At 41.2% G+C, this 25304-nt stretch overlaps 1 protein-coding gene across 2 annotated transcripts in view; it reads left to right on the top strand.

Moving 5' to 3' along the window:
• The window catches only part of FAM114A2 (family with sequence similarity 114 member A2), a 60037-nt gene that overhangs the window by 3329 nt on the left and 31404 nt on the right, over nucleotides 1-25304 (top strand). For both annotated transcript variants that reach the window (XM_089682815.1, XM_089682816.1), the window contains exons 2-7: nucleotides 6872-7089; nucleotides 8860-8953; nucleotides 12998-13096; nucleotides 14059-14165; nucleotides 18262-18396; nucleotides 21982-22140. In XM_089682815.1, coding sequence (XP_089538941.1) covers nucleotides 6883-7089; nucleotides 8860-8953; nucleotides 12998-13096; nucleotides 14059-14165; nucleotides 18262-18396; nucleotides 21982-22140 — 801 coding nt within the window. In that variant the 5' untranslated portion in view covers nucleotides 6872-6882. The remainder of the gene's footprint in view (nucleotides 1-6871; nucleotides 7090-8859; nucleotides 8954-12997; nucleotides 13097-14058; nucleotides 14166-18261; nucleotides 18397-21981; nucleotides 22141-25304) is intronic.

Below are 25304 nucleotides of genomic sequence, written 5' to 3'. Positions count from 1 at the left end.
CAAAAGCAAGGCAAGGCAGTCTCTTAGTCCCCCATTAGGCTCCATCCACTCTATTACAAACTCCCCAGTACTAAGTCTATCTGTGTGCAGTGGCCATAAAAAGAGCATACTGAGGAAGGACATTTTGACCTCATTGCCATCCTCCAAAAGATTCATGTACCTTTTTCTGACAGGTACACAAATCTGTTACCTGACAGAAATCTATGGGGAGTCTACAACACTCTTTATGAATTCTCTCTATAAATATTTAACCTGTGTATTTATCTGTTTGCTCCAAGCTCTACTTTTATTTGTGTTAATTCATCAAAACATGAAAATATTATTTTAAGGTGTGACAAATTTTACTTCAAACTGTAAAAAAAGTGTAATTATAAGTGAATAAGTGAATATCCAATGAAAAACACATGTCAAAGTACCTGAAGCAGTTAGTGGCAGTGTTACTCATAGCACAGCATGCAAGTGTTCTGGCCATTTCTTTTTTTGTTATTTTCAGCCTATAACATGGTTTAGGCAGTTCCAAGTAACTCTCTTGCATTTACAGGATTAATCTGATTTTTGTCTGTGCGGGACACAAACAGAGGTAGAAATTCTGAAGGACCCTCTGCACACTGGTATATACCCTTTCAAGCAAACTATGCAATAAATAGGGATATTTAGTTCACACATATTGCAATACATGCTTAAGCTGGCCAACTGCGTCAAAGTAATCCCTCTATGGCCAGTCCTACTCTGCTCTGCCTACGCAAGTGCTACTGTGGACACAATGCTAACATAGGGGAAAAGACACAATGGGGAGAGCTACAAGGTTCAGGTCTGGCTACTGACCCAACAATACAACAAACAAGAGATCCCTGTGCTCAAATCCCAACAGCTAGTGCATGCATTTATCCATCAGGTGCTAAAGGGGTGTAACCACATTAACTCTAGAAATTCTGAAGGACCCTCTGCAGACTGGTATATCTAGAATTTCTAGCACCAAAGAGATGAGGCTTATACCGGCTATAGACAGGTCGAAAATCGGACAAAAAAAAATCGTCTGATTTTCGCACCATTAGTGGGTTAATTGGTCAGATGTTTTTCGGGGTTTTTTGCACATTTTTTTTTTATCAGGCATGTTGGAAAATTCGCGGCCGATTTTGACAGTCGGATAATTTTCCTGGCAATGATGGGCAAATTGGCCGATCGTTGTACCGATAAAAAATATGCACATGAGCCGTGACCTGCAAGAAAAAGAAAAAGAACAATACGAATAATAATAATAAAAAGAAGAATAAGAAGAATACGAAGAAGAAGAAGAATAAGAAGAATACTAAAAATAAGAAGAATACGTAGAATAAGAAGAAGTCCAGTCCGCTATTATATTTTATATGAAAAAGTCTTGCAGTTGCAACAAATGTATCCAAATAAATACATCTGTATCAAAATAAAAACATTGTAATCCAAATAATGTATTTCTATTGCTGTCACATTGTATGGTGTGCTCCCCAGTCTCTGCAAGGGACAGAAGTTATGGGGTTAATGCCAGCCATAGACAGGTCGAAAATTGGCCGATTTTTTTTTTTTTTTTTTTTTTTTTAACGGTGGTAATGTCGGCTGATCGAATGAACGATTTTTCGTTTTTTTTTTTTTTTTCAAATCAGCCGCACTTTATATAACTGGCGAGTGACTGCCATCATTTATGCCAGGGGTGGGCAATTTATTTTCTCAAGGAGCCACATGAGAAACTGGGAATGTTGTGCAGTCAGGGGCGGACTGAGCATTTGGAAACACGGGCACTGCCCGAGGGCCCGGGGTCAGTAGGGGGTCCCATGAGATGCCCCGATACCTTTTTCATAGGTTTTTTTTGAGTTTGGGCAAGGACACAGGGGCCCCATGATCCCCTATTCCCCGGGGGCCCCATGAGTTGTCAGTCCACCCCTGTGTGCAGTATTGAACTTAATTCTTCTTAATATTAATTTTGGACCTGGGAAGGTTCGTAGGTACATAAACACATAGAAAACAAACACCTGGTGCTAGTAATAATAGGTAAAACTGCTCGTGTATTAGGACTCTTTCAGATGGCAGCTCACCTGAGCTGTAAAATAACAGCCGGACGGGGCTGTTTATGTGGCATTTTTAGCTCAAGGTGCAGAGTGTGACAAATGGCTCAGTTCAGTAAGGCTGCGCCACAACCGCATGTAATGTATTGGATTGTGGAGCAGTAGTGTGGCATTATAGGGTTAAATCAGGTGGTGAGGCGACATAACATCTCCTCATTGCCTCCTGAAAAGCACTGTGGCAAGATGGAGAAAGTCTGAGGTCGGTACAGCAGGGATTTCTGGATATTCTGACCTGGAGTGGAGAACACGCACATGGCTCCTGCAGTGTGCAGGCACTAATACACACTGGGCAGCACAGTGGCTAAGTGGTTAGCACTTCCGCCTGGCAGTACTAGGGTCATTGGTTCGAATCCCAACCACGGCACCACCTGCCAGGAGTTTGCATGTTCTTCCTGTGCCTGTGTGGGTTTCCTCCACTCCGGTTTCTTCCCACACTCCAAAGACATGCTGATAGGTGAGTTGGCTCCTGTCTAAATTGGCCCTAGTATATGTATGTATGAATGTGAGTTAGGGACCTTAGATTGTACACCCCTTGAGGGTTAGGGACTGATGTGAATGTACAATATATATGTAAAGCGCTGTGTAAATTGACGGCACTATATAAGTACCTGTAATAAATAAATAAAATAACACAGGAAGAAGTTGGTCGGGTAGCAGAGTGACAGGAGATCATCGGGATGCTTCCTAGGTAACTCTGTCCCTTCAGAGCCAAGCCTCCCCCCTGTACCCTTTAACTCCTCGGCCTCTTTCCTTACAGTTCTTTCAGCTCTCCACATGGACATCTGTCAGCGTGCTGCTCTAAGTCTATCAGCTTCCTTATGGAGGAGGCATCGAGGGACAGCCAAAGGGCCAGATGTGGTGGTTTATGGTTTACTCTAAACCAGAGGTCTACAAAATTTGTACTTCAAGGGCCACATTGTATATTTTACACAAATCCGTGGACTGAAAAAAATCAGTTACTTATAAATGAATCCGCAGAAGTAGAATAGAAAATATTTTGACAGGCAGCTGGCAGCGGTGCTAGATGGTGCTCCTGTGTCCTCTGCCTGCACCTAAATGCTGAACCCTCATGCCCTGGGGTCTTACATCTTTGTTCCCTTCAGAGTATACCCATACATCTGTGTCTCCATCAGAGTCTTCCCGCAAATTGGTGTCCCCATCAGAGTTTTCCTGCACATCTGTTGTCACCATAAGAGGTCACTTATTTGTGTCCCTTTCATAGACCCCCTCACACACATTTGTGTTCACATTACAGCCACACACACATTTATGTCCCCCGTGCACATTTATGTCTCCATCACACACATTTATGTTTCCATCACAGCTCCCCTCACATACATTTATGTCCCCCTCAGAGCCCCCAATTTTTGGTGCAAATCTGCTGCACCTCCCAGCTTCAGTCCTGTACATAGGCACCCTGTGTAAAAGACGTGTTAACAGCAGAACTCCAATTAAGTACTTCTTGACGGTCCTAGCAACCAATACAACAGTACGGCTCTGGGAGGGGAGGGCTTTGTCAGATTGCAGGACGTGCTCTGTACAGTGCGGGGGGGGGGGGGAGGAGGAAATATGCAGTGATGATCCCTGTACCTGACAAAAGTTGAAGAGATCAGACCCTGCAGTGAGTATGAGGAGTCAAGCTGCGGGCTGGAAAAAATGTGCTAGCGGGCTGGATGTGGCCCAAGGGCCTCACATTTGGAGATCCCCTGCTCTAAAATGATGAGCTGTGAAAGCATATAAAGCAAAACCTATTGATAAGTTTGGGTACCGTATTTTTTTGCCATTTAATGGGTGCATGCAGTTTTGAGGCTTGACACATTTACTGTATATTAATCTTTACTGTCTCTTTACTGTACATTAATCTTATATTTTGTACAATTGAGATTAGTGTATTTTTTTCCTTAAAATATAGATTTGATGAATAGTTGTGCGAATGTCATTAAACATAAAGAATTGCAACTTCTATATTTTTATTCTACAAGGCTGCTTTCAGAAAATATATAATATTCTAAGTGTTAAGTAATTTTATAGCCAAAAATCCAGATTTTAATATGTGTGGGAAAAATGAAAAAATGTCTCTATTCTTTTTCTGTGATCCATAACATATGAAAAGTTTGCAGGCAGAAGCTGTTTGTAATCGGCCTGGTGATCTTTTTTTTAATTGTGGCAGTCACATGTTCTGGGTCAGTGATTCCAAAAATATCAAAGCCACAGAATCAGAATAATAGAGAACTAGGAGTTCCAGAAGTACAGATCCCGCAATGGCAGGTCATATACTGTATAGCTTTCATAACAGGTGTACTTTAACCTTTTTGCTGCCTGACCAATTTTTCCATTTTTCATATGTTATTTTTTTTAATCAAGACAAAATGTTTTGTTGAAGACATGGCATTTACATTTTACATAGCATTGAACATCCAAAGAGGGAATGAGGTGTGCCACAGATACTACTATAGATTTAGTCTACAGAAACTGATATTGCACATTACTGCAAAACAAGAGATAAGACATGGCACCAGCAATTGAAAAATGTTTGTCCAACACATATTATGCTAACATCATCATGTCCACAAAGAATTACAGCGCCTTGAAAAAGTATTCCTACCCAGTGAAAGTTTCCACATTTTGTCATGTTATAACCAAAAATATAAATTTATTTTATGGGGATTTTATTTCATAGACCAACACAAAGGGGAATATAATTGTGAAGTGGAAGGAAAATTATAAATGGTTTTCAAAATGTTTTACAAATAAATATCTGAAAAGTGTGGCGTGCATTTGTAATCAGCCCCCTTTACTCTGATACCCCTAACTAAAATCTAGTGGAACCAATTGCCTTCAGAAGTCACCTAATTAGTAAATAGAGTCCAGCTGTGTGTAATTTAATCTCAGTATAAATACAGCTGTTCTTTGAAGCCCTCAGAGGTTGGTTAGAGAACATTAGTGAACAAACAGCATCATGAAGGCCAAGGAACACACCAGACAGGTCAAAGATAAAGTTGTGGATAGGTTTAAAGCAGGGTTAGGTTATAAAAAATATCCCAAGCTTTGAACATCTCACAGAGCACTGTTCAATCCATTATCCAAAAATGGAAAGAGTATGGCACAACTGCAGACCTATCATAACATGGCCATTCACCTAAACTGACAGGCCGAGCAAAGAAAGCATTAATCAGAGAAGCAGCCAAGAGGCCCATGGTAACTCTGGAGGAGCTGCAGAGATCCACACCTCAGGTGGGAGAATCTTTCCACAGGAAAACTATTAGTTGTGCACTCCAGAAACCTGGCCTTTATGGAAGAGTGGCAAGAAGAAAGCCATTGTTGAGAGAAAGCCATAAGAAGTCACGTTTGCACACAGCAAACGTGGAAGAAGGTGCTTTAGTCAGGTGAGACCAAAATTTAACTTTTTGGCCTAAAAGCAAAACGCTATGTGTGGCGGAAAACTTAACTCTGCACATCACCCTGAACACACCATCCCCACTGTGAAACATGGTAGGGGCAGCATCATGTTGAGGGGATGCTTTTCTTCAGCAGGGACAGGGAAGCTGGTCAGAGTTGATGGGAAGATGGATGGAGCCAAATACAGGGCAATCTTAGAAGAAAAGCTGTTAGTCTGCAAAAGACTTAAGACTGGGGCAGAAGTTCACCTTCCAGAAGGACAACGACCCTAAACATACAGCCAAAGCTACAATGGAATGGTTTAGATCAAAGCATATTCATGTGTTAGAATGGCCCAGTCAAAGTCCAGACCAAAATCCAATTGAGAATCTGTGGAAAGACTTGAAAATTGCTGTTCACAGACATTCTCCATCCAATCTGACAAAATGGTAGTTGCAACTCTTTGTCACACAATATTAATGCAACTGCTTTTCAAACATACATTTTCAGAAACAATACGCTAAAGTTCATTTTGGCGTGCACACAATATGTTATCCAGTTTAATTTGTAAAATATAAAAGTTGAGCTTGTGCCAAGTAAATAGATACTCAACATGACAAGCCTTAAAATTGTGCACGTTAGTGAAACAGCAAAGAACTTTAGTACCCAAAATTGGCCATAGGCGACGTTCTACCCAGTGAGACCTCCCATGCCCATAGAAGGCCCGAAGGTGGGAGAGCAGAGCCCTGGATACATGGTGGGAAAAGTAACGTGGGGGTCACTTTGGAGGCTGTGGAAGTGTACATTCTGTTTGATGGGGAAGTAAGCAGGCAGCATTACAGCCACCAGAATAACTTCCACCAGAAAGCTGAAAGTTGGTTTGACAAGTAAACACACATTCCTGGCTGCTGTAGCTGCATTAAGATGTATGTTTACAGACTGGGAGGCACATGCAGGGAAAACCAACAGGTTCACTATTTCTTGTCCATCCCGCTTTCCACTCCGCTTATATTCACCTCTCTTGGCTCCAACACTGCCCTATTCATCAGGAAAAAAGAAAAATCCCTTTGTAATCTCCAAACTGATCTGGTCAGAGCTTACACAAAGTTAAGGACTCTTTCACCAAAGTGACATGGGAGTGACCCGGTGATTGGCTGGTGAACCACACAACATTACATCATGGGAGGAAGAGAAGAGAAAGTCAGATGGTATCCCATACCCTGAAATATCAGGTTTCCCACTGGCTCTGGGAGTAAATGAAAGTTGAGCATAAGCAGCAGGTAGACAATGTGAAGCTGTTGTTTTGCCATGCAAGAGGTAACTTTAAAGTCTACTTCTCATTCGTGGCTTTATTGAAGATTATCTCCTTTGTTCACATGTCTTTTTTACCCCAGATGTTTTAAAAATGTCTGAAAAGGACAGCACTGAAAACACTGGGGAGCCCAGCCACTCCCATGAGGAACTCAATGCAGACCCTAAAGACGATAGTTCTGGAGAGGATAAACATACAGTCTCTGAACCTGTTGCCATAACTCGGAAACGCCCAGAGTCTAAGTCCAGCAGCCTGTCCATTGAGGAGGAGGAGAGTCAAACTCCTGACAAGACTGAGCAGGTATTCTAGAAAACTCAGACGCTGCTATTGTAGTGTTCACAAATAAATATATAGTATATTATTAAAAGACAAAAGATATTCATATTCTGTGGTTACAGTTCACTTTAATATTTTATTTTGACCTTTTATTTTGTGGGTCTTTTTTTTTACAGAAAGTCTTACTCTTAATGGCATTGCATTTTAATTAGCTACACGAAAGTTATTATGATAAGATATTATAGACTGCATGGAGATGAAAGGTCAAAAGGACCATGTCCATACTGATAAACTTTTGTTTACTAGCATTGGTGTGTTGTAAGCAGTACCAGACATTTAGTTACTATTAATTATCACCAATTTAAAAGACATATATAGTTACATAGTGTATAATTGAATTAAAGTTGAATTAGGACATAAGTGTCTTAGATATGTTATAGATAAGCACAAATTAATAATGACTACTGCAGTAGGGAACATGAGGAGTGCATTTGAGGATTTTTTAAAACCATGTTTACATAAGTATCACATTAGTATTACAATTGTATGCAATACATAGATGGGCTAATGTCTTATCAGGATCTTAGAAATGTGAGTACGTGGCAGAAGAGTTAGTATGATGCCAAGGACGCTAATTGTAGTAGACAAAGGAAAATGAAATACATAAACAGTTTAAAATTTCTTTCACAGAGATTCATCCAGTTCAACCCATGTGACATCTTGCTGATCAGTTAAGCCTCATTCACACTTGCAAATGGTGCTGTTTTGAACAGATATGGGAGACCCAGTGAGGGGTTCCCTGCGATTAGATGAGTGGGTAGCTCCATTTGGAGGCTAACAGCTCCTGCAGCTATTTATGGTGGCTCAAATATAATTGCTCATGGAACAATTACCTGCGAATGATTGGCCCTGGACACAGACTGTCTGCATTCAGGGCTTATCAGGTAACTGATGCTGGAGCGATTTACATGTGAGTGACTGCGAATAGCTGTCAGAGGGGCTTCCACCCCGCAGCTAATTACAGGGAACTTCAGCTGGGCTTCCGGCATCTAATCACAAATGCCCAATTTGCAAGTGTGAATGGGACCCAAAGGTTGAAATTCACTCTGCAAGCACCACCCGCCTCGACAAAAGTTGAATTAAAAATTGACAGAGCCAGGTGGAAAATTATTTGTTGATCTGAATGTATGGCCAGTTTTAGTTTAAAGGGTGTCAATGATGAAAATTTAAAAGAGACCAACACTTTATCTCAGGTATATCTAGGTTGCTCCTATTATGCATTCCCACATTCTATTTCAGTTATTTCTTGGCCACGACTATCAATCTAAACCCTTTTGGTTATAACCAGCTTGACGTTTGTAAACTTACTTTGTGATGCATTCCATACATTTAGTTCCTTGAATTCTGTGACACATATGTCACACATTTCACAGAGCCTGCTTTCTGGACTACAGAGAAGCTGAGAAGAGTTTCAGGAGGGGGAGTCAGTACAGGAATCAATGGAGACAGCAAGGTACCATGGGATATGTAGTCCTTAGAAAATATAATGTAAACATCAGAGCAGACACTGCAAAGCCTACAGAAAATCCAGGAAGTTGTGGAAAAAGATGGTTCTCAGACTGGCAGCAATCACAACATGAAAGGGGATTCTATATTGTCAAATATAACTATTGTTTGTATTGCTATTACAATTCTGATGTTATAAAATGAAAGTGTATCCTATGACCATAGAACTTCTTTTAATTATCATCTACAAGTGTTATTTTTATATCCTTGTATCTGTTTCACCTGCAGGATTCTGCTGCCAAATCCCCTTCATCCTGGGGATACTGGGGTAGCTGGGGAAAGTCATTAATATCTACTGCTTCAGCTACTGTGGCGACTGTAGGTGAGTATTTTTGTCCAACTCTGAAACCAGTCACATGATCCTCAGCCCACAGTGTGTACCTATGCTTATGCAGGGCAAAGCAACAGGTTCCCTATAACACCCCTTTCCCTAGCAGGGCATGTTGACCCCCCAACACTCTTTGAAGCTGGAAGCACAATGGCGAATAGGGCACTTACATTACACTTTAAGAGACCCTGTCACCAGACCATTCATTTCACCAACTATCCTCCCTAACATTATATGTGCATTTAACATATTTTATGCATGTTATTTACCTTTAAAAGCATTTCTTATGTAATCTTCCCAAAGCCCTAAGAGCTGCCATTTTGGATGCGACTCATATACACCTTATCACATTCTCCTTTGCTACCTCGCTGGCAGCTGCAAAAAAGGTTATGTTGGTAGGTGAGAAGGGAGGGGCGCAGAAACTAGCTCAGCACAGACACTAATTAGACACTTGCAGAAGAGGAAGGGGCTATGGTGTCCAAGCGTAAAGAGGGGTGGTGCTAGGGAATTGGCTGTTCTTGCAAGTGTTAAAGGTACATTGCAAGTGTTTATAGGATCATTTATGGAAAAGAAAAACACTTAAAGCAAGCTGTCACAGTTTCCCCTCACACACCACGCCCACAGCGACTAACCGAGGCTCTCACGTGCAGCCGTGACTTAGGGTAAGAGGGAATAAAGGGGACTTAACTTTGAATATATAAAACCGTATATAAGATCAGCTGTGATATACTTCCACAGCCCGCACTACCTTTTGGCCACCACCAAATGGAGACTCCACTCCAATCCAGCTGGTCGACCACACACACTGGCAGATACAAATCTTATATACAATTTGGTGCACAGATTAGAGTTGAGGAACAGCTTAGTAATTACACACCCTTCTAAGGTCCCTCCAGCTATCCCACAGCTTGAACCCTGGTGTTAATCACTCTTCCACTGTCCACACACCCCCACACCAGACACACCACAAAAGGTAGCCTGCCACCACCTAGCAGTTTATCCGCAGAACGGTCTGTTGGGACACCCCACACACACAGATCTCCGTCTGGCAGATCTGTTACCTTTACAATCCGCATGCAATCTGCCCACACGCAGTGCAATTGCATACAGATTGGCAATGAGCTTGACCGAGCATTTAAAGGCACTAAAATACAATACAATCTAATCTCTCCAATCTAATCTCTCTGAAGATATGAGCCCGTGGTTAAATACACAGAAGTCACTAATTAATTTGAGATTTTAAGTTCCCGAAAGTGGGCAGTGCATAAAATATGTACAAAATATAAAAAGCTACAGAAATACAAAAAAGACAAGAAGACACACAAATGACTATTCACTATAAAATAAAAGGGAATAAAAAACAGAGATAAAACTTTTACCAAGATCTATCCTGCGACTGGAGCAAGTCAGGGAGAAATAGCAGTCTGTTGGTCGATTGAACCAGCTCCATACGAATTACAATGTCCCAGTGCCTGGGTAGTCCATTTATGGGGATATGGACGTAGGCGGGACATTAGTCTTCGGCCAATTGACCATGGGGGGGTGTCCCTGTACCTGCCCACAGGATGTTCTGGGTGCTGACCTGTCAAGTTCAATAGGACCAAGACTGGCTTGAAACACCAAGTCAGGGATTGGATTTCCGAATCCAGCGCATCAGTCCGATCGCAACAGTACCAAACACTGTTCAACTGTCGCACTCCAGCACCACCTAACCATTTCCTGCATTTGCCTGGCCTTCTACCTGATCCACGAATATGGTTTTCATACGTCGGTGTGGCACACAGCGTGCACAAACAGAAGGGAGTATTTCCATCTCTCTGCAACTAATATTTTAGCTTTTATGAGAGATGAAAGATACCCTTTGATGTATGGATATATTTTTAGCTCCCCAGATCGCAGACCCCCTGCTGTCATGAAGCCTAAATGTCTCCAGCCATTTCCTTAAAACTGGTTTCCCCAGAAGGTGACAAAACCTTATTAGCCCCAAGGTGTCACTTCCAGAGGCAGCTAGGCTTTTCAGATGCTAATTGATGAGCTAATTGATGACCATCTGTCTGAGTACCTATGACTGAATATATGACTGAATATTTCTTTAATAATGCAACTACGTTTATGATTACATATTGCTACTGATCACATCTTATTTACTCAAATCTGTACATTTTATGTCACACAAGCATATAAAATACTTGCATTTTTTCAGTAGGTGAGATGGTCTCTTTAAAGCTGAGCTCCATGAGTTTAGAGAAAGTTTGAGAAGGCCAAGTTCTTTGTTGACATTCTGATGCTACCCTACATTGTTATGGGAGATTGCCCTACATACCCTGAATAGTGGATGAGCATTTGGGGTAAACCATTGGTCAAACGAAGATGTGATCATTTGGAAATGAAAGAGTATGGCCAGTTTAACTAATCTAGAACAACAGGGTACTCTGGTGTATTGTACGTCTTGGTGTACGTTACTAACCTCCTCATGGCTGTCTACAGGTAATATATATAAGCTTACACAATTACACTCATTTTTTTCCCCTTCCCTGCCTTAAATTCACTTTTTCCTGATCCAGCATGATATTGACTGTCTACCATCTTTAGCACCCTACAGCTGCTTGTTTTTCTGTCTCGCATGGCCTCTTCACTCTCATTAAATCCTTTGGAGAGCTTTGGAGTTCAGAGACAATTGAGTACTACCCATGATAATTTTTTAATTTGCACTAACATCCAATTTTTCAGGACAAGCTTTCGGGGAGTGCTCTCTTCTTCAAGGTCCAAGCAGTTTCTGTTGCAAGTGCATTAATATGGCTATAATCACCTCGAATACAGAAAGTTAGTCTGGAGAAAGAGCTCTCTATAGGACTGAATGAGAGTGCAGAGGGCATACTTGGGCCTGGCCAGGAAGATTTTGGCAAGCGGCTGTGCAGTACTATTGAGGTTGCACAGCTGATATCTTGCTGGACTGGCTACAGGTGAGTATAAGACTGGGAGAGAAGGCAGTACTACAAATAAGTGCAATTGCACCACTGGTTCACACTGATGCGGTGCAGCACATCGCATGTGATTCGCACAAGAACCGCATTGCATTCCTGTGCAAATTACATGCGATTTCTGTGCAATGCAATTTGAGCCATACTTTTTGTATGGCTCAAATTGCACCCCATCCACGCCAAAATAGTGCAGGACCCTTTTTTTGTCTGCACCAAAATCGGATCGCATGGGTTTTCACACCCATGCGATCCGATTTTGCACATCGCACTGTGTTTTGCGCACCAATTTCGGGGTGTTAACTTAAATTACATACCTGAAACGGTTCGCATGAACAGGATACAATTATGATGTTGTGCGGAAATCGCACAGAATCATTGCAAATTCTGCCCAGCATCAGTGTGAACTAGGGCTTAAGGTGCATGTTAAAAAATAAAAACACACACATTTAAATCCAGTTGTTACTGTACAGAACTACCTTAATTTCCTAAATCTGTCTTGATAATCAGCCTCCTGTAATGTACTACACGGCAAAACGCAGACTAAAAGAGGGAGCACACTCAGAGTCAGTGAAAGCTGTGTGGCTTTGCTGAGCCCTTTCAGTCTACAGGATGAGTGTGTGGAGTAATGGCCTGCCCTGTGTGTATCTTTCTTCCTCCATCATCCAGTCGCAGTCTGGGATTAGATTATCCAGTCACAGTCTGGGATTAGGGAGGTGGTCAAGATGTATTACTCAAGTGCAGCAGAGAAGTGTGAGATCACTGGCTTGGCTTTGCTGTATGGCAGAGACACTTCGATCCCAAGATTGTCTGAACACAGAAATCCTTTGGTAGAGAACATGGTATTTATTTGTGTATTTCAACTGTACTGTACTGTTTTCTTGGAATTTGACTTTAATAAACTTCAGAGATAATGAAACTGAATAACTTCCCCGAAGTAAGTGGTTTGTAAACAGATCTAAAACCTTTTACCAGTTATGTAAACTCAATGAAGTGTGTAGTAAACATTTTTTTATTTGATGCTTTTTTGATTCTTAAAATAACACATTCCCTTCTACAGGTCATGGTATCAGTACGGCAATTGAGAAGGCAGAGAGCACTCTGGGAGTTCCCAGTCCTGTAGAGCTGTCATTTAGAGACCGAGCTGAGGCAGCAGAAGGCAAGTGGACACTCATGTTTTAATCAGCATTGGATTAATGACGGGATAGTATTTTACTTTTTCCATGCAGAATTAACTGAGGAAACTGCATGTTTTAATGATCCCTACTGTAAAATATTTATATTGCCCTTTCTCAACCTTTTTACCCCAGAAGAACCCTTGAAATAATTTTCAGTTTTCGGAGAACCCCTTTCTAAAACCAATGCATTGTTAGTCCGTGAGAAAAATGCCCCTTTCATTGGTGGTCAGTGGAAAGATTGTGCCCCCACCTAACTGTGGTGGGCAGAATTACACTGTTCCAGACAGGGAAAAAATTAATTGGTGTTATACTGCTGCCTCTGCCAAATGGTGTTAGACCTGGAACAATACAGGCACCATTCGGGGGGGGGAGGTGTCAATCAGACAAGGCTAAAGTAACCCCTAGCAACCTCTGGAGGGACCCTCGGGTTGAGATTGGCTGAGCTATATATGATAGGGATTGGGTCATGGTGAGATTTATACCATGGTAGACTCTTGTTGGAGTTTCTTCTTTTGGAATGCAAAACACAGTAGGAATACTTTGGCTATAGGGACCTGAAATTTTTAATTTTTGCTCCTGAGTTTTTGATGGTTCTGATTATAATGTATGTATTTAGCACTAGTGTGCTATGTGAAGTATTGAAGCCTGAATAGACTCATATATTCACATTTATTTTATTTACTTCTATAGTTCTGAAAGTCCCGTTGTACTACAGAAGACCATCCACATCCTTACGCCTTAAAAAAGGGCAGTTATTCCAATGTCATTTGTACCGATGTACACATACACACTCTGCCATAAGTTTTAATGGAAACCGATTACTCTACCAGTATATTTTTGGTTGTTGAAGGAAATAGGAGAGTGCAGAGAAGACCAAGGCAAAATGTGAAGAACATATAGATGTTTAAATCCAGTATATGTTCACACTATTTCCCTTTTATAGATGCCAATACCGGAGAGGGTTCTGAATCCAAAGAGGGTGAGACCTCATCACCAATTTCAGGGGCTCTTGGCTTTCTCTCCAGCATCTCCACTGCCGTGCAAAGTACAGTAAGTTTCCTTACATTTCCTACTGCAGGATGGGTCTAATGCAGATTCAAATTACATTTAAGGTGTATTGATAGCCAAAGATTTTTTTATTTTCATTTCGGAATAAGCAGGAAACAACAAAAAGCCCTCTCAATATAGCTCCTAGACACCTGACATCACCCAGAAGGCAGTGCCTTATTTGTAAAGGGGAAATTTAGTCTTTTATTTACATACTTTTAATTCTTCTTCTTGGAGACCAGACTTGAACAACTGCATACGTTGTTTGCATTAGGATTTGTATTAGGCATTTGATAATGTTGGCATTAGGATTTCAACCGTGTAGTAGACCCTGCACTGGACGCTTCCAAATCATCATCTCCCCTGTCCTGCACATCTTTTAGGACAGGGGTGTCAAACTCCATTTTATCGCGGGCTGTATCAGCATTATGGTTGCCCTCAAAGGGCCGGTTGTATCTGTAAGACTAGATGTCCAGAGCACCTCACCCTTCATTTCATCAGATAGATGTCAAGAATCCCACACCATCCCTAACATCACCATGTACCCCCTTATGAGACAATGCTGGAAAGCAGAAAGTGCAGGGTCTAGAGGAGGACCAGAGGAAGAGTGGAGTCAGTTACCAGAGTCTGCTGAATGCTGAGACCAGGGAAGGCCGAGATGAGGGGGTGCTGAAGCTGCACTGAGAGGTGCAGCATTTGTCAGAGGAGTTCTATTCTCCTCTCTGCTGCCGACTGCTGAGACAAGGTGGGGGCATAGACAAAGGGGTACTTGCAGGAGAGGTGCAAGTGCCACAAGAAATTGCCTGGAGGGCCAGATTTGGCATGCGGGTCTTGTGTTTGACACCTGTGCCTTAGGAGGATCAAGAAATGCCTATGCTGCTTTCAGTTAGTGGATATCTGGCATCTCTTGTATCCTATGTGCAAACATTATACCTTTTTCCCACCCTAACTACTCCTGACCTTTATCAACTCTTTTTGGTCAGGCAAAATGGTGTACAGGATGCTTCTGTAGGTGCTATCTACCTGTCTGATCATGCTCCAATCTTCCTAGATGAGGTACTTACACATAGCTCTTCCTGATAGGCCTTAGGCCTAGCATCTTCATGATACCCTTTTGTAAGATCGCCTGATCCTAGCAGATGTTGCACACAAAGCATATATTTGTGGGTACTCAATAAACATGGATTTAGAATGATTAAGGCAAGAAAGACACTCTTTAAAGGATAAGTTCACCTTTTGACCAAGAATCTAAATTTTTTTTGCAGGTAAAATAATGTGCATTTATCATTTTTGGTTGCAGTAGATCGCTGGTGCCATGCAGGTCTACTGCTGATCTGTCAGTATATCTGCTTGCCTGTATAGGATATAGCGGGCAGCAGCTGCAGCACTGGGAACATGTTACATGTTCCACCCTAAAAACAGGTGGAACATGTGACATGTTTCCAAAGGTGAGCTTATCCTTTAAAGATATACACAGGTTAGTTTTAGTGCACAAACAGAATTTACATTATCTACACTATCTAAGCTTAAGGCCCCCGGAGAATGACTTCAATCAGTCTGCTTTTCCGATGACCATGAAATGTAAACACTCTTACTATGAATACAGCTCAGATGTGGCAAGACCAGAGCACAGGCCCTTAGATCCCAAAATGTACAATTCTTTATTGTGCAGAGATCGCCACCTGGTTGGGGCAGTAAAGTGTTTCAATAGTCAGACATAGGCTTTTATTGCTGTCTATGTCCCCGACAGGGAGATTCACTCTCTCTAATTACTGATCACCAATGTCAATGATAATAAAAGTGGGGATAATGCAAAAATTAAATTAAAGAGGATTAGAGCGGAATTCTTTCAATGATTACACTGATTCCTGTGACAACTGTCAAAGAGGAGATTTGCAGACAATTAAAAAAATATTTCCTCACATTAAGAAAAAAGAATTACAGAGTTAAAACAAGCAGCAAAGAGGCAACATTTTGCTTCCTCAAGGCCTGTCAAGTGCCTCTGAAAAGCAATCCACCACAGTGAATGAACTCTAAAGTCAAAGCCAAAAAAAGTTTTGGTTTTCGATATACTATAGCTACACTTTAAACAGGAATTCCAAGGAAACAGCAACATACACCTTTTGAAATACAAGTTGTTTGTAATTCTATTCAGTATTTCCTGCAATTCACACACCCCTGTTCCAAACACACAGCTTGATTTGCCATCTTCCTGTCATTGAGCAGTGAAATAGGGATGTGATTATAATTATCAATTAAACAGGTGACACAAGAAGCTGCAAAATTATTATTTTATTTTATTTATTTTTTTCAGGTACTTATATAGCGCTGTCAATTTACGCAGTGCTTTACATATATACTGTATTGTACATTCACATCAGTCCCTAACCCTCAAGGGGCGTACAATCTAAGGTCCCTAACTCACATTCATACATACACATACTAGGGACACATACTAGACAGGAGCCAATTAACCTACCAGCATATCTTTAGAGTTAATTACAGATAGTTGTGTCCCCTGACTGGTAATGCAGTGTGGCAGAGTTGTGTAAATCACAAATTAAAGAACAAATGTTTTGGCATATGATACATTTGACAGTTATGCTTTTCAGTTAGTTTAGCAGTAACTAGACTTAAAGCGGAACTAAACCCTCCTAACGCGTTCAGCCAAGAAAGCTGCTATCTTAGCCTTTGTTTGCTCTTCAGCTGCCATAATGCTGCAAATGTGATCAGGTTTGATACCAGACATCTGATGGTTTGACAGTTTGGTTGACAGCACAAGCATATTTGACAGTAACATCCCGGCATGTGCTGGGAATGTAACTGCTTTTTGAAATTGTTAAATTGATGGGTTTAGTTCCACTTTAAATACAAAGTAGGGTACATGTGTTTCGACCTGGCTGGTAAGTATACAACTTTTTTAGGTCACATCTACTGGTGATTTTTTTTTATAGTAGCAGCTGGCTCAGCTTATGTTATTATCAACACTGAGACATTAAAGTGTTACTAAACCCAGGACCCTGCATTCACTATATCTGGTCTCCCACAGTACACAGAACATGGAAATGCAATTATTTGAGTAAATATAAACTGCTAAATACCTTTTCTCATCAGCAGTTAGGACAGTATTGTGACTTCTATCAGTGTCCAGCCGAGCACTGGTTAAAGCTGGTAGGGAGGGGGGTTTCTTTCTGCTCTAGGAGGATGCAGGACCCCTGACCTCTGTCTGAACAGTGCTGATTGGCCCTGTGCTGATTACATGCACTCTCCCAGGAAAAAAAACCTCTTTAGCAATACACACCAAACTGAGCATATGCAGAGTTTCTCCACATGATATGTCTTATCAGGAGATAAGAGGGGGACATTGGAAGAAGGAGAGGATCAGAGAAGACAGAATCAAACAGCCTTTTTTACACAATGCAGAGGATTAACCCCTTAGGTTCCACAGTGAGTATAAAAAGCATGCTTTACTGCATGTACAGACTGATTTTACTGTTGTGGGTTTAGTAACACTTTAAGCAGTTGCCTAGGCTGATCCACATTTGTTGAGAGAAAAAACATCCCCTGTGGATGATCAATGTACATTGCAGAGATTTTAACAAATTTGTTACAGATTCCTACCTGTTTCTGCCCTGAAGAAATAGTTCTTTCTTGGATCATTTCTTGTGCAGAGCGGTTCTGAAAGAGAGCGACTAATTTATTACAAGCAGCTGATGCACTATCAGTATTCTGATTAGAAAGTACAGTGTTTGCATCCCTATAGAAGTGATTAAACCTTAGGGAGCATCTTGCCGAAGTGATATTTTTGTTGCAGTGGATGCTAGAAACCTGACTTGTATCTTAGTGCAGAGTTCTTCAGCCAAGCAGGAAATTACATTTTGGAGGCCAAATGTGTACAGAACGCATCCAGGTTGCCATATTGCATTGAATTTTGTTTCAGAAAATTACAGCGCTGCTTATTGAAATAGAATGGTAATTTTAAAAAAAAAACACCTTAATATTACAATATGGCTTGTGTAGCAATTGTATATGCTATATTATTTTTTTATTTGAAAGTGAAGTTAACCTTTAACCTTGTAATCTTTATGCTTTTGTTTAGGGGAAGACTGTCATCACAGGAGGATTGGATGCCTTGGAGTTTATTGGGAAAAAGACAATGGATGTGATCGCAGAAGGAGATCCAGGATTTAAGAAGACCAAAGGGCTTATGCGCAGGAACACTACCCTGTCACATGTAAGTGTTTATGTGTTTGCTCGCAAAGAATGCACAGGTGTGCATCCAAATGCAGACAGTCTCAACAAATGTCTATTGGTAGCAGTGGGGACATGCACCCGCATTCCACACGGATGTCAAATTGGTAACAGCGACTGTGTGTGTGCAGTCACTGCGTCCCAATAGACATGAATGGAGCTGCCTGCACACAGGCTTACATGTTTTACATGCTTGCTATTTCTTTTTTTTTTTTTTGTTCTATTAAATATAGAGCGCTGGAGAATAGTCACTAGAGGGGGTTCTAAAGGGGCTGGTTATAGTGTTTTTTTCTTAACAGCGGGTGAGACAAGACGTACATGCCAATTCATAAGGGCAGTACAATTAATCTAATTTCAGCTAATCACATGATTCAAAATCTTACTAAAGCAAATTTAAATGAGGTTGCTGTGAGTTACTAAACATTGTATAATGTGCTCACTGCCTTAATTACAATTAAAATATATAAATAAACAGAGTTAATATTAATTAAATAATCCAGTTTATATGTTTATGCATGTTTATATATAGTGGCCGGACGGGAGCTTCCTTGTTTCGTATGGGTGCATCCTCCTGTTCTGGCCGCTCTTTACAGTGGCAGGATCTGTGATCAGGGTACAGGGCCCTGGCCTGTCACAGAGATCACACCTAAACACAGGCTGAAACGCTGCAGCCTGTGAAGTCTCTCCTGTCATAATGATTAGCTGTGAGATGGAGAGAGAATGTGTGATACAGTCATACTATACACTGAAAAATGTTAAAGGAAAAAAAACACTAGAGCAGTGCAGATTCACTATGGTGACATTGTACTGCTGTGGTTAGGGATTAGGGACATGGTATGCCATTGCAGCATACAGGTGTCTCTGATCATTGGCCAGATCATCATAGTGACACTGCACTTCTCTATTGAAAGTGATAGATTTTTTTATTGTAAAAAAATTAAAATAAATTCATTGCTGTGCTCTCTGAAGAGTGATTCGTGTTCAGATCACTATTTAGAAAGCATTTAACAGCTAGTGAGGAGGTGCTGTATTGCCTCCTCTACGCCTGTTTTAACCCCCCAAATACTGGACTACCACAGTTGCGGGCTAGTTACAGCACAGCCCTATTTATTTGAATGGGTTGCGCTCGGGGAACGGCAGTACCCTCTGAGCACCACAGGGAGTGTTAATTCCTGCCGTGGCACGTGTACATCCCCAGCCACTACCTTCTTAGCTAAAGTTGAGCAGTTGAGGAGTGGTAAAAACGCAGCTCAGACGCTGGGTTTTAAAGTGACCAGCCCCCCCTTCACCACAAGGTGTCATTCACACGGAGCATATCAATGCATACCCCATGCGTTGGCCATGTTTACCTGCACAGGGATGCACAGGTGGTCTGTGCATTCCCATGCAGGCAGTTCCTTTCATGTATTTTGGCTGCACAAAGACAGCCACTGTTCTCAGTCTGACATCCATGCGGGTGCAAAGCCAGAACGCAGACATGTGAACAAGGCCTAATAGTACAGCCAGCCACAGTGTCCCGAGTCACTGCCACACCAGTCCCAGTGTCCCCAAAAGGCCTTGTTTAACTGGGGTGTATCAATGAGTACAGTGTGTGAGGGCTGTGTTTACCCACACAAGGATGCACAGCTGTTCTGTGCATCCCCGGGCAGGCAGTCCCATCAAAGTCTATTGGGACACAATAGCTACAGGACACAGCTGCTGCCCCCAATTTGACATCCATACGGGTGCCCCAAGCACAGACAGTGTGACCAGCCAGTCACAGTGTTCCTGATCATCATCACACTAGTCACAGTGACCAGTGCAGCCAGCAGTTGGCCTGTCTAGTGACCACATTTCTACCTGCTATGTGGACTGATCATTTGTCTGTTTACTGGTCATGTCTGTGCTTGCCACCTTTATTGACGCATCTTCACATCCTGTTGACTACATTCCTGAGAGATACCAGTCCCAAACCATCCCCTGTGGACAGCTGCACTCTTGAAACAACAGGAACTCTCTTCTTCTTCCTTTTTTCAGCCTCCTGTAGTTCAAATGAACATGGCATTCTTGGGGGCAGCCACGTACTACAAGGTTTGCTTGGCTGATAGGAACAGGGCTGCTATATGTGAAGCTACGCTAAGCTACATTCCCTGACCACACCAGTACAGTGAATTGTTTTCTATGCAGTGTTGGTTGATTTTTGTGATACACAACGTGCAAAGCCTGATACATAACCAGCCCAGACATTGAAAACGTCTCACATGTGTGGTATCCCCATACTTGGGTGGAATAGCAGATTGGGTAAAATTCTAAATATGCCTATGCTGTGTGTGCAAAATAGCCTTTAAAACTGACAACTTTATGTAAAACATTAATTTCCTTTTTTCCTGCATTTTCCAAAATGTGTGGCAAACAATGAGATAAGACTCACTGGCTCTTAAAAATACATTGGAGTGTTTACTCCCCAAAATGTGGTCATTTTATGGGTTTTTCTACTGTCCTGGCGCTCCAAGGCCTCCAAAAATGTGATACGTAGACAGGAAATTAGATGCATAATTTATGCCCCTAGAAAGCCTTAAGGTACCTTGGATTTTGGGCCCATCTGTGTGGCTAGGCTATTAAAAAGTCTCACACACTTAGTATCGCCGAGGAGTAGCAGAATGTGTTTTGGAGCATCAGCCTAAGTATGTCTGTGCTGTGTGTGAGAAATAACTTGTTAAACGACAAAAAAGATTTAATTTAAATTCATCATGCCTCTTACCAAATAAATATATTAGATAGGCAGTCAGTACATCAGGATTGATATGTATATATATATATATATATACATACACACACCAAGGTTTGTAGACTCTATAACTTTCACACAGACTAAATAATATACACTGATGTGGGTTATTTTTACCAAAGAAATGTAGCAGAATAAATTTTGGTTTAAATTTATGAAAAAAGATTATTTGCAAAATTTTATGACAAAAACTAAGGAAAATTGTTATTTTTCAACATTTTTGCTCTTTTTTCCTTTAAATAGCAAAAAATAATAGTTAAAAACAAAAAAACCAATGGTTATTAAAGCTGTGTTACGGCCCCTGGCCCCCCTGCCGAGAAACTTCAAAGTCAGCAGCTACAAATACTGTAGCTGCTGACTTTTGTTATTAGGGCACTTACCTGTCCAGGGATCCAGCGGTGTCCTCACCCCAGGCTGATTCTTCAGTCAGCTGTCAGTTGCTGGCACTGCCATCTTGACTAAGGGAAACCTTGCTGCTTCACAGCTGGTTTTCTACTGCACATGCACACAGCTTGCTGCGCTTTGTGAATGAGTCGCAGTCCTCTGGGACCTGTGAAATGTTCCAGAGGGCTGCAGGGGGCCCAAAACTTCTGGCTCAGTTCAATGTGGCAAACGTTTGGGTGGGACTCCGCTTTAAATACCACCAACAGAAAGCTCTGTGTAAAAAAAAAAATATAAAATTCATTTGGATACAGTGTTGCATGACTGTAATTATCATTCAAAGTGTGACAGCTCTGAAATCTGAAAAATGGCCTGGGCAGGAATTGTGACACTACCTTATCTGTTTGAATGTCCTTTTAGGTTTTAAGGGAAGCAAAGGAGAGAGAGGAGCAGCGTGTCAGCAGTGAAGTTACGACAGAGACAGAGCGACGAGCACACTACGGCCTGTTGTTTGATGAATACCAGGGCCTGTCCCACCTGGAGGCTTTGGAGCTTTTGTCCAAGGAAAGTGAGGGGAAGGTACATACCCTAAGTTGCTATTTCAGGCTCTCCAGTCAGTACGTGAAATTATTTAAAAACATTTCTTGAAGCTATTTTTTTTAAATGTGCATGCTTTTTATATTTTCTAAATCTGACTTTTTGTAATATGTTATTGAAAATGACTTTATCTGCAGCCAGCCATATTTCTCCAAAGCTGCCCAATATATTCAAATGTATTTTTATTGCAACAGTAACAGAGTTTGTAGAGGATTCTTATCCTAGGACCCCTCTACTTGGTTCATTCCCCCTAGAAGTGTGTATAGAGATTGTTATAAATTGTATATTTGGTGAGATACTTGTGCACAGTTATAGAACGCTAACAGATACTGGGGGTGTAATTTTTCTTACCACACCTCTGGAACTGATCGTGTGATTAACGGCAGTAAAATCAGATTCTCCCACTTAACACTCATCTTGTCGGATTTTGGCAATTGCACTAAAATCATCTTTATCTACTATGAAGAAACCGTGTTCATTTTATGCACACATTGCAAGATGACAGCTGTGTTGTTCAGGTTGTGCATACATGACCTGCAACACAATATCTTTGCCCAGCTTTGCTTTAGCTTCACAATTTGGAGGGTAAATAATTGATACAAAAGGTGTCCCAGGTGTAAAGTAATATTTTATCGTGGCTTGTTCACATATAATTCAGTATAGTTTATCATAAAACAAATATTCTCCTTTTAAATATTTAGCTTGTGGAATAGATATCTGTTCACACATTCACTATATCTTTTTATATTTGTATCTCCTTATACGTTTATACGCTTAGGACAGGGTAGGTAGTTTTAAAGTGTATATCTGGACAAAAACCATATTAGAAACATCTTTGCAATACGTGCACATTTGTCCATATTTTGTCTTTTTTAAAAGCTGCAATTACATTGCCTTGAAAAAGTATTCATACCCCTTGAAATTTTCCACATTTTGTCATGTTACAACAAAAACATATCTATTTTATTGGGATTTTATGTGGTAGACCAACACAGAGTGACCGGATAAGAATTCTAAGCTCAATATCAGGAACTTTCAGGTTACACTTCTCTTCTTCTGTCCTGTTTTTGGCATTGTGTTAGCTATATACAGTGCCTTGAAAAAGTATTCATATCTGTTGAAATTTTCCACACTTGGTCATGTTACAATGAAAAATATAAATGTATTTTAATGAGATTTTATGTGATAGACCAACACAAAGTGGCACATAATTGTGAAGTGTAAGGAAAATGATAAATGGTTTTCAAATTTTTTTACAAATAAATATCTGAAAAGTGTGGCATGCATTTGTATTCAGTCCCCTTTACTCTGATACCCCTAACTAAAATCTAGTGGAACCAAATGCCTTCAGAAGTCACCTAATTAGTAAATAGAGTCCACATGTGTGTAATTTAATCTCAGTATAAATACAGCTGTTCTGTGAAGCACTCAGAGGGTTGTTAGAGAACATTAGTGAACAAACAGCATCATGAAGGCCAAGGAACACACCAGACAGGTCAGGGATAAAGTTGCGGAGAAGTTTCAAGCAGGGTTAGGTTATAAAAAAAAATGATCCCAAGCTTTGAACATATCACGGAGCACTGGTCAATCCATCATCCGAAAATGGAAAGAGTATGGCACAACTGCAAACCTATCAGGACATGGCCGTCCACCTAAACTGACAGGCTGGGCAAGGAGAGCATCAATCAGAGAAGCAGCCAAGAGGCCCATGGTAACTCTGGAGGAGCTGCAGAGATCCACAGCTCAGGTGGGAGAATCTGTAGACAGGACAACTATAAGTCGTGCACTCCACAAATCTGGCCTTTATGGAAGAGTGGCAACAAGCCAATGTTGAAAGAAATCCATAAGAAGTCCTGTTTGCAGTTTGCAAGAAGCCATGTGGGGAACACAGCAAATTTGGAAGATGGCGCTTTGGTCAGATGAGACCAAAATTGAACTTTTTGGTCTAAAAGCAAAACGCTAGGCGGAAAACTAACATTGCACATCACCCTGAACACACCATCCCCATTGTGAAATGTGGTGGCAGCATCATGCAGCAGGGACAGGGAAGCTGGTCAGAGTTGATGGGAAGATGGATGGAGCCAAATACTGGGCAATCGTAGAAGAAAACCTGTTAAGAGTCTGCAAAAGACTTGAGACCGGGGCGGAGGTTCACCTTCCAGCAGGACAACAACCCTAAACAACATACAGCCAGAGCTACAATGGAACTGTCTAGATCAAAGCATATTCATGTGTTAGAATGGCCCAGTCAAAGTCCAAACCTAAATCCAATTGAGAATCTGTGGCAAGACTTCAAAATAACTGTTCACAGATGCTCTCCATCCAATCTGACAGAGCTTGAGCTATTTTGCAAAGAAGAATGGGCAAAAATTTCACTCTCTAGATGTGCAAAGCTGGTAGAGACATACCCAAAAAGACTTGCAGCTGGAATTGCAGCAAAAGGTGGTTCTACAAAGTATTGATTCCGGGGGGCTGAATACAAATGCACACCACACTTTTCACATATTTATTTGTAAAAAATTTTAAAACTGTTTATCATTTTCCTTCCACTTCACAATTTGTGCCACTTTGTGTTGGTCTATCACATAAAATCCCAATAAAATACATTTACGATTTTGATTGTAACATGACAAAATGTGGAAAATTTCAAAGGGGTATGAATACAGTTTCAAGGCACTGTGCATAAAAAATACCTGGCAAACCTGCCATAAATTTAGTGAGCTTCCAACTTCCTGTTTGAGTTGACAACACAAGCATAGAAAAATACCACTAGATCCTGACAGCTCTGCCTCTGCTGCACAGAAATCCCAAGCAGTTTTTCTGTGCTGGACTACAGAATCATGCAATGACATCATTACCTCACTATCCTCATCTTTCTAAGCCCATGTTATTTACATTCTCAGTAATGACAGCTATACATGGATCAAAATTCAGCCAGTTCAGCATGGAACGGCTGGATTTCGATCCATGTATGGGCAGGGTGGTTGTACAGAAGTCGATCTACCAATTGTTCAACCGCCCTGTCAGGTTTTTGCTGCTTGATCAGGACTGCCAGGTATAGCGAGCAGCGCTGATTAGTATGTTCTAACAGCGCAAAAGAATCCCCACTGCCAGAGTACAAAAGCTCAGCAGGGAAGGTTCCCCCA

The sequence above is a fragment of the Staurois parvus genome, unplaced genomic scaffold, assembly GCF_062004578.1.
Source record: "Staurois parvus isolate SC_StPar_1 unplaced genomic scaffold, SC_StPar_1.0 ptg000298l, whole genome shotgun sequence".
NCBI lineage: Eukaryota > Metazoa > Chordata > Amphibia > Anura > Ranidae > Staurois > Staurois parvus.
Note: the sequence above shows the minus strand (reverse complement) of the source record. Positions and strands in the feature narration are given on the sequence as shown.